The 14,171-nt window shown below is 36.3% G+C and overlaps 2 protein-coding genes across 2 annotated transcripts; both read right to left on the bottom strand.

Annotated features, from left to right (window-relative positions):
- Positions 1-513: 513 nt before the first annotated feature.
- On the bottom strand, positions 514-5,238 carry LOC141697338 (putative polygalacturonase). Its single transcript, XM_074501644.1, has 6 exons — positions 5,083-5,238; positions 4,350-4,726; positions 2,126-2,246; positions 1,869-2,043; positions 1,428-1,498; positions 514-1,286 (listed from the first exon to the last, which is right to left on the bottom strand). The coding sequence occupies exons 2-6, from the start codon at positions 4,680-4,682 to the stop codon at positions 646-648; spliced, it is 1,341 nt and encodes a 446-aa protein (XP_074357745.1). The 5' UTR covers positions 4,683-4,726; positions 5,083-5,238; the 3' UTR covers positions 514-645.
- Positions 5,239-7,917: 2,679 nt separating this feature from the next.
- Positions 7,918-9,267, bottom strand: LOC141697339 (ethylene-responsive transcription factor ERF061). The gene has a single exon (XM_074501645.1). It carries the CDS (start codon positions 9,042-9,044, stop codon positions 8,136-8,138), a length of 909 nt encoding a protein of 302 aa, XP_074357746.1. The 5' UTR covers positions 9,045-9,267; the 3' UTR covers positions 7,918-8,135.
- Positions 9,268-14,171: the final 4,904 nt, after the last annotated feature.

Genomic DNA, 14,171 nt, shown 5'->3' with positions numbered 1-14,171 from the left:
ATTATTCGTTTAACTAATTAATGGAATAAATTATTTACGAAAATGAACACAAATTTACAGTTAATCCTGTGTGGTACGCTAAGTCCGGACAAACAAGAACAAGGTATCATCGGACCAGTTTATGCGCACATCGACTAATTCTGGAGAGGCTACTTGGAGTCTCGGGTTTATAGCCTGGAGAGTTGCTTTGTGCGGTGGCTGATCTGCAGCTAGTTTCGTCACACATAAGCTAATCATTCGATTTTACATGTCACATTTCCTCCATCCCATTTTACTTGTGACATTTCCTTTTATATGTTCTCAACTGTTATAGTATTAGTTAAGGCCTGATTTCCCGAGTTCAAATTTTGATCGAAAGAATTCGGGAATTTACGGATTCAAGGCATATTCTAACACTCCAGGACCCGAAATTTGCATTTCAGCACTACTAACAATTTTCTCGATCCAGTGAGATTATGATCTTTGCACTAGATACTGAACTATATGCATCTATACTTTCTTGACAAGCAAAAATTTTAAGAAATTGTTTCATTTCATATATGCCAACCAATGGAAGATGTTAAGAGTTAACACAAATTGTTACAATCATGCAATCTTCTTTTAATACTGTAATTTGTAAGATTGGAGATAAAAAGTTACAATATTCTAGTAAGGTGCTGAACATGCACCAGTTTCATGGCTGCTACTCAGTTCTGAACATGGCCATGGTCTAACTTGAACAGCAGCACCGCTTATATCTGAGCACTTCCAAGGAGATTTTTTGGTTCCAGTGACGCCATTAAGGTGAATATTGGAAAGACAGATTCCAGTAAAAGGAGAATTTTTGAGACCTTGTATTGAACCTGCTTGCTGAACCTTTTGGCCCCAGACATTTTTAATTACAACGTTGGTGACAACAGGTAGAGCTCTTCGGTTGTATTTTTCATCAGGATGATCTCCTACGTCGCCTGCAATTTTTATACCTTTTCGCACATTCTCCATATAGACACTGGAGACTGTAATATTTCTTATGACTCCTCCCCTTCCGATGTTTGTCTTCAAATGGATGCCAACTCCCATGTTAAACAGGCTTATGTGCTCAGCCAAGACGTTGGCTACACCGCCTGATGTTTCACTTCCAATTGCTATGCCAGCAAAAGGGGATGATCCTGTTACCCTCCTGATGGTGATGAAATTGCTAGGACGACCATACGCGATACCATACTCATCCCAACCACTCTTTATAGCCACAAGATCATCGCCTGTAGAAATGTATGAATCCTCGATGCAGACATGGGAGCTTGAATCTAAAGAAAGTTTTAACACGATTTTCTTAGAAAAGATGCTTCTGTAAACTAAAACAACATAGTAGACAGCTAAAAGTCATTCGAAATATAAAAACATGGAACAATGGTGGAAAATACAGAGAATTCTAGCGTAGCATGTACCTGGATCAATTCCGTCAGTGTTAGGGGAGTCTGCAGGAGCCAAGATGGTAACATATCGAATTACAACATTGCTGGAGAAAGAGAAAAGTATATACATGGTTAGATTGTTGCATTAAGATATAACTTCTGAAGTAAGAAGCTGACGAGAAAAATTCAGCCATTCAGGCAGGGTGCAATGCTGCCAAATCGCGAGATGATTAGGCTGTCCAAGCAGGCACGTGTTGTTATAAGCATATAGACCACAGTTGTTTAACCATGTTAAGAACAATCAGTATAGCAGTGACGCAAACTAATAGAGTTGGTCTTCGTAAAACAAAGAAGAAAATCTCAATTTGATACACTAGTGTAGACAGTTGAAAGTTTCATTGTTTTTCATGTCTTAGACTATATCATAAAACCAAAATTTCAGAGATATCCATGAATAAAGATAGTGTCTAGTACCTGCAATATACAGGGTGAATGTTCCAAAAGGGCGAGTTCTTGAAGATCACGTTTGAAATGATAATGTCATTTGAATTCATGAGCTCAATCAGATTTGGTCGCGTGAACTGAAGTGTTCTATGTCGCCACATATTCCACCAAACATCGCCTTGGCCATCGATTATCCCCTTTTCACCTAAGAAAAAAAAAGCTGTCACTCTTAATAGTGAATAAGAACTAAGAATTTTCACCATAATGTATCAAGTAGTGAGACTAACCGGTGATAATCACATCGGTAAGTCCATTTCCATGAATGAGACTCATATATCTTGCACCGGGGCGCTCCCTACCTCTTCCATAAGAAGGCAACGGAGGGATTAGAGGCCAATGTCTAACATCCTGGAGAATCAACCAGAAGAGCAAGTATTCATCAGTCAAGAATAATAAAGTAGTTCTGAACTTCTGATAGATGATATGACAATACAGGGTTTGCATTGTGTAGTGACTTAAGAAATTGAATCCTTGCTTCCATTTTAAACTTTTTGTTAACACTTCTCATATGTATAATTTATTTGAAGTTTAAAGCATTTCTTCAGAACCATAACAATCTGTATCAGGCAGCTAGCACATATGTAAGGCTCTATGTCCTCGAATACACGGATCACCTCAAATGAAACTATGAGGCCTCCAAGATTGTAAGCTCATTGTCCAGCGACTACTGCTATTCTCGCGGTAACAAGAGGTTGATCCAGTGTTACAGGATTTGAGCGGATTTGAGACTTTAATTAGTACATTAGATGCTGCACTTCTCTTTTGTAGAGGTTGAAAATTAGAGTCCTGCTACGTGTGTAAACGAGTCAAACTGTTCGTAAGTTACTCGAGTTCGGCTCGTAAAAAAATCAAATTCGACTCGAAAATAATCGAGCCGAGTGGAGCTCGAGCTTCAAATTATTCGGCTCGTAAGGTTCACGAGCCTTATCGAGCCTCTATTATTTTTAATTTTTTTATTATAAATATTTAATATTTTTTATATATTATTTATTTACTATCGAGTCGAACTCGAGCCAAACTCGAGTCGAACCGAACCGATCATATTTCGATTTTTTGTTAATATTTAGTAAATTAATTCGAGATTTCGAGCCGAACTCGAGCCTACCGAACCGAGTTTCGAACTTGAAATTAAAGTCTCAGTCGAGCTCGAGCCCGAACTATTTTAATCGAGCTCGAGTCCGAACTATTTTAATCGAGTTCGAGCCGGGCCTGATACTATTCGACTCGGCTTGACTCGATTAGACCCCTAGTCCCTACAAATTAGTTGCTCTAATATCACCCCCTCCCCAGGCCCCCAATCAATTTCTTAATCTTATCATCTTAAAATATAACTTATACAGCTTTTATTAAAAAACCTTATTATTTTTTGTTGTACTCTTAGTATCCAGGATGAGGCAAACCAGATTAGTGCTACCATTTGCTGTCCAGAGACAATGTTAGCATTATGCCAAATTTCATACACATGCAATTAGACCCCACTTTCAATTCAATGAACCAAAAGTGCATGGGAGCACCACCACCTTACATTCCTATGATTTAAATTAAATTCTACACTTTTTTCTCGAATTTTCTTTTATCTTTTCTTCAGTGTAGTGTCCCTGTCCTCTGTACCACTTCTAAACGTTATAGCTCATTTACTATGATCTGGGTAACTGCTATGTGGCTACCATACACCCACTTCATTTAAGACCTCCGCGTTGTACCCGGTTCACAAAACTAGCCCATCAGTACGTGTTGAGGGGTGTAAACGAACCTAACTGTTCGTGAGCTACTCGAACTCGGCTTGTAAAAAATTCGATTTCGGCTCGAATTCGAATTCGGCTCGAATAAAATTCAATTTCGGCTCGAAAATAATCGAGCCGAGCTCGAGCTCGAGCTTTTCGAATTTTTAACCGAGCCGAGCTCGAGCTTTTCGAATTTTTCAACTCGTAAGGTTCGCGAGCCTTATCGAGCCTCTATTATTTTTAATTTTTTTATTATAAATATATTTTTATGTAAATATTTAATATTTTTTATATATTATTCATTTTATATCGAGTCGAACTCGAACCGAACTCAAGTCGAATCGATCATATTTCGAATTTTTGTTAATATTTAGTGAATTAGTTCGAGCTTTCAGGCCGAACTCGAGCCTAACGAACCTTTTACGAGCTGATTTTCGAACTTGAAATTAAAGGCTCGATCGAGCTCGAGCTCGAGCCCCAACTATCTTAATCGAGCTCGGCTAGCTCGAGCCCTAACTATCTTAATCGAGCTCGAGCCGAGCCTGACAGAATTCGGCTCGGCTCGGCTCGGCTCGATTACACCCAGGATTTAACCTTTATGTTTTTGAAAACAGTTCAGTGATAATGAAAGTAATCAAAATGTAAATACCAACTCCAACACAACATGGTGAAAACAATTTGCATGTAATTTTCTTACTTGCAACAAAAGATAGAAAGAAGTTTATACCTTTGTAGCTTTAATAACAGCCCCCTTAGCCAAGAACAGAGTCATATGACTAGTGAGATTGAAGCTCCCTGTTAAATAAACTCCTCTAGGCACATAAAGAAATGTACCTCCTCTCCTCTTCAAATGCTCAATTCTGTATATTGCCTCCCGGAAAGCTTTCGTGTTCAATGTCCGACCATCCCCAACGCCTCCAAAGTCCGTAATTGATATCTTATCTTTCCGGTACCTCATTGGTACCATATTCGAGCATGTTACCATTTCAGCATCAACCAAGTAGTTAAGTAGTGATAACATGACCGCAAGCCACAGGAAAATGCTCGAAAATCTGTGCATTGTGTAATTTGCCAATATGTCTCAGCAATGTGTAACAACTTTGCCTGTTGTTGAGAATTCATTAGGAAGTAACACACAAAAAAATTCTACCAAGTTAAACATTTTTACTAATTAAACCCTTAAGGTTAAGGGATAGTTAGTAAATTAACGTGGTATCAGAGCTCAAGTTCTTTCTTCGAGGCTTTGGATGAGCTTCTAACATAACAAAGTACTGCCTCGAATGCATAATGATTCTAAGAACATGCAGAAGTACGTTATATATACATTTTGTTTTTTTAATGTGATTCATAGATGTGGATGTAGAGAGAGAGGGAGGGGGAGAGAGAGAGAGAGAGAGAGAGAGAGAGAGAGAGAGAGAGAGAGAGAGAGAGAGAGAGAGAGAGAGAGAGAGAGAGAGAACCTGAGCTTAGGAACAGAGAGGGTAGCAGAAGTTGCAAAGTAGAGGCTTGTCCACAAATGAATGTCGTCTTCAGCAGAGCTTGAAAGAAAGAAACCAAAACATAAGTGTGTGTAGTGGCCTAGTGGGAGTGTATTTTGTTTGAATTAAATAAATAATCGAAGAGGCAAAGCCAAGAAGATGGCAAAATATGAAAATTGTTAATGAGTATAAAATATGTTCGGGTCTTCCTCTACCACCTTAAGGTTTTAGAGCGATTGGTTACTTAACATGATATCAGAGCTCGGTTTAGGGAGGGACTCGGTTTCGAGTCCTTCTACCCCCATTTATTAGGCCTTGCTCTACCACCTTAAGGTTTTAGAGTAATTGGTTACTTAACAATGATGAGGGATTGGTTACTTAACAAAGATGACGTGGCAAACTATTTGTTTTTTATGCTAACAAAAAAAATGTTAATGATATGAAAATTGTGCAGAACATGGTATTCATGTAGATGCATATGAGCCTCGGTGCTGTCCATGAACTTGCACTACACTTTGTCGCCTCCATCAATTTTCAAAAAAAATTAGAATTTTTTTTTTGACTCTATGTTCTTCTTGAATCAAGCTCCACTATCTTAAGTTCGAGTTTTTTAAACCAAGATTGTTCGTAAAGCCTTTCCATGAATACCAAGTTGTCGTCTCAAGTTTACTGGAAGCAAATTGAACTGGTTAATGTTCTGTCATACGAGCTTTGGGAGGGATAAGAACTTCGATAACTAAAAGAGTAAAAGCTAAAGAGAACTCCACTCTCTTCCGAAAGCTTTCTAATTGTTCTCCACTCAAATTTCAGGCCATAGATTCCCCCACTTTTCCTAAATAAAGCGAAAGAGATATCTTTATACTCTGAAATCATTCACCAAGCAACATGACAAGGAAGGACCAGACGGAGAATATTTTACTGACCAACTGATGATTATATCCATTTATCGATACTGGAAACTTTCACAGGCTTGATGGTAGTGCAGAGTTCAATGGCCGGGAAGAGCCTGCCAGTGAATCAGTCAACATTACTCGTAAAGTGCATGACTCTATATAAGTTAGCTTGCTTTCGCAGAAATTATTTTGATAGCTAGTTTAAACTTATTATCACAAAATATCAGCAATGCCAGTATAAGCAATCAAAAGAAATCCCAGAAATGTTTGAATTACTCTTGTGAATAATGAATTGGACAAATGAAGCACATTACTATTTCCAAAGAAAATTAAAGAACAATGTGGTCCAATCGTGATCATGCTCAACTAAAATCATAGTAGTAAGTTGTTTCATCTTGAATCCTGGTCATGGTACCTGTACAGGAAGATCTAAAGCGCTTCAGTTACTAAAGTTACGTTGCTAATCCACAAACAGGTACCTTTATAAAGAATGCAGATGATGATGATGATGATGATATCCAAGGAACATGCATCATTTGTATGCAATAACATTGGACGGAGTAAGCTATTTTGGTTAATTGTGTACTTGCATCACGCATAACAAGTCTGTCCTCACAAGATGTCTACGTATCTCAGTTATGTCGAGAATCAAGCAGTCAGAAAACGTAGTTTTAGAATGTGGAGGTAGAGCCTTTTATATCAATGCCTGAGGTCTTAGAGTTGTGTTTCGTTTGGGGGGACTTGGAAGGCAAATTTGGAGTCATTTTCCAAACGTATAATGATGTCAGATTGCTAATGCAGGATAGTAATCATCCTGAAACAACAAGTGGATCGAGTTCTCATCGTTGTTTTTCCTTCAAGTAACATGTACAAGAAATTAATATTTGGTGTATTCTCTATGGGTGCAGTTTTCATGGGCAAGTTGGATTGACAACCGACGGTTTACTTTGCAACCAGACTGGAGGTGACACAGGTGTATTTAGCTTGGAGGATCAAAGTATTGTCAAAGAGATTTAATCAAAGAACAATTTGGCTAGTTTAAACTAACGGTGGACTTTACATGGCTGCTACTCAGTTCTGAGCATGGCCGTTGCATTTAAACCGCCATTGCATTTTTAGACGTGCTTAATTTAGATGTTACCGTGATCACTAAAGATTAGTCGTATGCTCTCCAGAGACAAACTAAAGTCTTAAGAGTTTTACTCGTTTCTGCTGGAGCTTAGGAATATCTCAAGTTAGTGCCAGGATGTTGTAGAAGCAATTTCGAGCTATTATTTCTCAAAGCACTACTTTCCATTTCCTTACATTATTCAAGAGTTTTAGATGTGCTGCTGGCTACAAGCTTCACAGGTGGTTAAGTTCATACTCGATTACTGGAGACACTAGTCCTAAGCAGTACGGTCTGTGATGGTCCTTTATATGGAGCCTGCACTTCTGGATTCGATGAACAAGATCATTTGCACTCTATTTTCCCCCAAGAGACCAGGCGGCCCTTGAAATTATATAGATAATTGTTTCACATGCTTTAGCAGCACCACTCTTGTGGTGTAGAGAAAACAGCTAACATGCCTATATCGAAATTCCTGCAAGTGCAAAGATCGTCGGAAGTAGATCACCGTTTGGGGAGAACTTTTAAGTCAAAAATACATATTTTTAACTTATAAGTTACTTATAAGTTACAGAAACATACTTAACGAAGAAAAAAGTTACAGGAACATGCTCTGGGGATAAAATGATTCATTAAGTTCAGAAGTATTTTAAATCACAGTCTATATTAATTTTTCTAGGTCGATGACACAACGAATGAGCTGTTATTCCAAGACAGGCAAGCTAAGTCTTAAAGAGTTGCAGCCTGTCAGAGATTTCTCATATGTTAGGACTAAACCTTCTGTATAACAGCTTCTGGGATCATCAACAGGTAATGTAATAACAAATCACAGTCACTTAATCTTTAATACTTTATATTTATCATAGATTAAAGCTATTGATACTATACTAATGTTTCTCAGCTAAACTGACTTCGACAAGTAACAAAGTTACTTGAGTAAGTAATTGTACTTAGATACTAGAAACTTAAGTATACATATGCTGCTATTGAAGTTTTTCAAGTTCAAGATAAGCAGGAAGCACAGAAGTTACTTCCTAAATAGCAAGAACTTGCCAGATCAACTCGGGATCAAACGAAGGCATACGTGCAAGAGAGCAACCTTCAAACTCTAGTTCCTGAGGTACCGCGTGAAATGCTCCAAGAACAGAATATGGAGAATTCACATCCATCCATAATCCATCTTCAGAAACACTTGAAGAAACAATGTCATTACTCAGAGTACTATCATTTCCAACCAATGAAAACGAAGAATTTGAATCAACCTTTGGTAGTTTATCACTTTCATTGACTTCATTAGCATTAGGATTACCAGAGGTCTCAGTACTTTTCTTAGCCTTCTTTTTTGCTTTCTCTCTTCTGACCTTCTGGCAAATTGTTGAAATTTTGTTATCCACAGCATTCTTCAAAGCATTTACTCTTGAACTATCTCCGAATCCCAATTTGCTTGGATCACTAAGATTCGGGAAGTTTAACCGTGCATAATCGCCACGAAGCTTGAATGCAGCACGATCATAAGCATAGGCTGCAGCTTCAGGTGTCTCATAAGTTCCCAACCAAACTCTCATCCTGTTCTGTGGGAGTCTAATCTCAGCTACCCATTTTCCCCAATGCCTCTGTCTCACTCCTCTGTAGAGCTTTTTCTTTGGAGGAACCAAGTAGCTGGTTCTGTATAAAGAACCTTGAAGTGAGCTGGAAATATCTGGTACTGCAATTTGATTCTTTAAAGTGTTACTTTCACAGAACTTTTGGAGCAAATCTCTTTGTGAGTGATACACGGAAGAGCCTAATTGATCGATAACTGGGCTCGTAGATGATGAACAATGAGAGAAGATTGAGTCCAAGGTGTTTGTGTTACTTGCTAAAATAATATTAGACAGTGAGGTTCCAATACTATTATTTCCAAACTGTGTAAGAGGAATGCTGGTTTCCTGCATTCTGTTCATTTTCTCGTAAATTTCGCGATGATAGTAGAGGAATCAGGGTACTTAAAAACTGTCCCTGGTCCTCTGAAACTGAGGTTTTTGCAGTGAAACCAAAGGAGATCAGTTGGTTCAAAGATGAAGGTTTGTTAAAACTTTTCTCTGTTTAGAAGAAAAAAGGAAAACAGAGAAATGTGAACTCAGAGAAGAAAAAGCTGTTAGATAAAAAGAATGAGTCTCTTAAAGATCTTTGATGTGTTTGAGTTTGGTATCCTCTTGATGTGTATTTATAGCTGCAGTGTAAGACTTTCCTTGGCTATTAACTCTTTAACTCCCACCTGTTCGAAAAGTACCTTTTTTTTCTTTGGTTGATCGAGTAAAACCAGTAGTTCTAGCTTCAGAAAACAGTAGTTCCTTTTCACATTGAAAAGTGCAGATTTTTTAATCTTTAAGTATGTTAAGATTAAGGATTAAGAAATCATATTAGTAGTTAAGGTCTCTGTGTCTAAATCCTCAATTCATTCAGCTTCCTCTACATTATTATAATGTATTATGCCTAGTTCCCTGCGTTACTCCGACTCTTCTGTTTAGGTTATCGTATCTGCGTCGGACATTTGGACACTTGGACACGACAATTATTTTGTGTGGGATCCTTTAACCGAAAGATGGACACTTTGACCAATTTATTTAGCAAATATTAGTCCACTTAATATTCAAAATAAATATTTAAGAAGAATGAAAGAAGCGAGAATGAGATAAAAGTAGGGAAGATGTCAAATTCGTAAAATTCTTTAGAAAATTAACTTCAATCTAAGTTATGTTGTGACTTTATCATGAGATATCCAACTTAACATACTTGTTGTTTGTTGGTAAAAAGTTGTCCCCCTTGCCCGTGTCCAAATACAAGACAATTTTTCCGTGTTCTCAATTAGGCTTCTAAAGTCCAATTCTCGGATATGTGTTGTGTCCGACACTCCGTAATAACATAGCATTATGTAGCGCAATGTAAAAGCTATTAATATTTTTTTTAGCGGAATGTTAGTCCGACAGTCAATCAACCAAATAAATCATGTTCTGCTTATAACAATACAGTATAGATGTAAATAAATGTGATTAGTATATTTGCAATGTGAACTGGAGACCAAAACTATACACAATACTGCTGCCATTTCATCCATGTTAATTATTGGCAACTGTAAACCATTTATTGACTTGTAGCTGGAATTGTGGAAATATACAGGAAATTGACAATGAGAGAATTGTTGATGTTAAGTTTTGTCTGAATGAAGCTCAGTAATATCTGGAATGTGTGGTTTTAGAAAAACAAGGTTTGTTAACTTATCACTCTCAGTCTCCTAGTGATATGTACTTTCAGAAAAAGTTGAAATACACACTTGAGGAGATGGTAACTGGTAAGTAAACAAAAGCCAGCTTTATGGAATTATTGTTGAAGTGTAAGTTTTGTTACAAGAAATTTAAGTACACAATTAGAACAAAGTTAGCTATGTAAATTTTTGACACCCCAAGTTGGCACGTCATGACATCTCACTTGGTATCTCATGGCATCCCAACAGCTATAATAGAGTGTTGTTAGTGTTAACAAGGATGTCAAGCCACGTCGTGCCACATGTCATTGACACCCCTCTTGGCACCCATCATTGGAGTTGCTCTAACCGAATTTTATGTCAAACATCTCGAACACCGGCTCCCCTGGTGAACTAAGATTCGAACTTTACACTTTTTCATAGCACTTTTTCATAGTAAATGCTCTGATACCATGTTAAATAATCATCTTTACCGATTGACAAAATTTACCACTGCAGTTATGAAGCATATCTCTTATCCAAGGCCACGAATTACAACTCTATAACATCTTAACGGATCAAGTAGAAGCAGCAAGTATGTGGTTGAGTGAAGTTAGAAGACCAATTCTTCTCTGCTATGAAACTGAAAAGGTGAAGGTCACAATCAAGCAAGTATGGTGAAGGCATTGAATTCATAAAGTTGATTTTTATAAAGGCAATGGTTCTTTCTAGACAGAGCTCGTGATGGACCCAACACATGACACCATAACAACTGTCTTCTTCATCTTCATACTTCAAAAGCTAGCAATGGGGTCATGGCATGTGAAGTTAAACCTACTTTTCATCTTTTTGTTAGCAAAGTCAAAATCAATTATATATTGTAACTATCTTTGTTTCTGTATACACTCTGGCATATCCTTGCTTGATTTTCTTCCACTTATTTGTTTGACCTTTTCCCCATAATTATCACCCTGTATCATTTGACAATTTTGTATTATCAAGGGATTGGGAATATTATGAGAACTTGACATGTTTCATCGAGTTCCGGTAGAGCTCAGTTCTAACTCAAGCTTAAAATTTGATATGATTTCAATAGCAGACCTTAGTTGTGACTTAAGTTCAAAATTTGTTATAATTTCGATCAGGGCCGGGCCAGATTTCTTCATAGGCCCTAATCGAAATCAAATCGGCCCCGCCCAAATAATAGACGTATATTATGCAAATTTATATATATTTATTTAAAGGAGTTGAAATTATTGCAGTCCTTAAGTGTAAGAGATCTAGGCGTATGTCTTGTTCGCTTATAACGAGGGTCAACCCTGATTACGATAGCAGAGCTGAGTGAGTTTCAAAACTATTTTAATTGAATTGTTTAACTATTTTAGGAAGATATGAACTAAAAGGGGTGTATTCAAGAGATTTTGAAAGATCGATAATAATACATGGATTTTACAAGATTTTCGATGATTTTAAAAGTTCGCGGATTTTGACGGAGTTGATAAACAAATCTTGCAGAGTCTTTATGATTTTGTGAATTTTTTTAGAAATCCTCCAAAATTTCATGTATTTTGGTGAGATTTCAAAAGATTAAAAATATAATTCATGAACTTTTGAATACCATCCTATTTTAGTAGAATTTTTAAAATCTAAATTGAATACCCTAAGATATTGATAGATTTTTTTAAATCTAAATTGAATATACTCAAATTTTAATGTTATTTTTACAATTCAAATTGAATATCTCCAGATTTTAAAAAAGATTTCTGAAAATCTAAATTAAATATTCATGTACTTTGAAAATCCTTAAAAATCTTGATTGAATACACCCTCTAAGAGCAACTCCAACAGCTTAATTTGGAGTCTTAAAGTCTAATATAATGAATATGGAGAAAAAATTACTCCAACAGTAGCCTAGTGACTTCTTCAATCACTCAGATTTCTTCCCTTCCTCATCTTTAGCTAACATCTCTATTCTTCTAACTTTTATTTTATAATATATATATTTGAAACAAATACTTTCTCTTTCTTCTCTTTATATAATAATGTTACTTTTTAATGATTAAATATTGTATAAGGAATGAATATAGGGAATGTTGCTGGAGTTGGGAATAACTATTGATGTTTAAAATTACTAAAATCTAATATTTTATATTAAATTTAAGGATTGAACTAAGAAACTGTTGGAGAGTGTGAATGATTCACTAATAATTTGACTTATTTACGCCTTGTTGAACCCTAACCCTACTTACACATGCAGCATGTGAGACACTCTCAAAGAAAAAGAGGGTCAAAATGGCCCCTCACGAAAGTAAAACTGACTTGGTGGAATAGTGGGAGAAATGAAGTGAGTAATATAGGTGGAACAGTAAGGCCAAGAAGTGGATTATAAATTTGTGCTAAAAAAGTTTTTATTTTTTTTTTATGTTTTGGAAGTAGTCGGACTTGGTCTCCCGGCGGACGCCGACTATTCGCGGTCCCTTTCTTGAGCTAGACACGATCACATTGTATCAGTTTCAGGTTCCATGGAATACGGGCTGGGGCAGCCTCGTAACATACGTGTACGTATGTTTTGTTGCCAAATTAGTGCATTAAATATCACGTAAACTTATTCACGATTACATGAAATTGTCGAAAAATATAAGATTATGTTGTGTTTTTCCTTTATCGCCTTAAGATTTTAGTGTGATTGATTACTTAATATGGTATTAAAACTCGATTCATCATTGAAGGGAGTGTTGAAGAGTATATGATTCCACCACCATTTTAAGATTTTAGTGTGATTGGTTATTTAACAAAAATATCATGTGATATAATATAATTTTCTTATTGATTATTTTATTTTAGATTAAAGGATGTTAATTAAAATTAGCAATTTTTGACAACTTTTTAAAATAGAAAAAATATAAACATTTTCACCAAACACATTAAACTTCCTTTCTAGTTTTTTAAAAATATAATGCATGGATATTTTGACAATTTTGGTTGTCAATTGTTGAAGCAATTTTTGACAAAAAAGATGTCAACCGTACAAGAGAAGAACAATAAAAAAAATATTAATAATTGTGATGATTTGACATGTCTTGATATTTTGACGGGCATTTTATTGAAAATGCTCTTACAAATTGAGGTTTTCTCAAATTTTTGATAGTTTGTTTATGATTTGTGGGTATTATCCGTAGGAAATGTCTATTTTTTAGTTATTTTATTGTGTTCGTCCCTTTTTCTCTTTGGTTTTTCCTTTTTATATTCCTAGTGTCAGCCATCTATCCCCTAAATAAGTAAAGGTGACTGTTATAGGTTATTTGACATGTGACATGCATGCAGAGGGGAAGGGGTGACAGTGTATCACAATGAATGACATGTATAATATTTAGTGTGTGGCCAGATGCCTAAGAAAATGGAACCTTCGATTATAACTTCTAGGTGTTCGTAGCCCGTGGATACTAGGGCTTACGGATTCTGAAGGCAAGTCACGTTTCCGGTTATCGTAGGCCATTTATTGCATGATGCATTTTGTGGAATCATGGGGAGGGGATGGTTGGGAAAGTTATGTAGTCATTGAAGTGTCTATCATAGAGAAGTCATAAATCTGATGTCATCATGTTGCAATTTTATTGAAATTTGACTTATATATATCAAAAGTATGCATATTGCAGAAAAATATTGTTTACGATGATATATCATCAGTTGAATTAAATTTCTGTCAACAAAGAATTTGTATAGCGGTGTCTTTGATTTTTCTAATGAACATCAAGAATTAGACTTCGGGGTGTGTATTTGTTTAACTGTCAATCAATAATCCGCGGAGGCTTTTAGCTAAAAGGACATGAAATTTATGTTAAATATT

The sequence above is a fragment of the Apium graveolens genome, chromosome 11, assembly GCF_009905375.1.
Source record: "Apium graveolens cultivar Ventura chromosome 11, ASM990537v1, whole genome shotgun sequence".
Lineage (NCBI taxonomy): Eukaryota > Viridiplantae > Streptophyta > Magnoliopsida > Apiales > Apiaceae > Apium > Apium graveolens.
The sequence above is the reverse complement of the archived record's forward strand: the minus strand, read 5'-3'. Positions and strand labels throughout refer to the sequence as shown.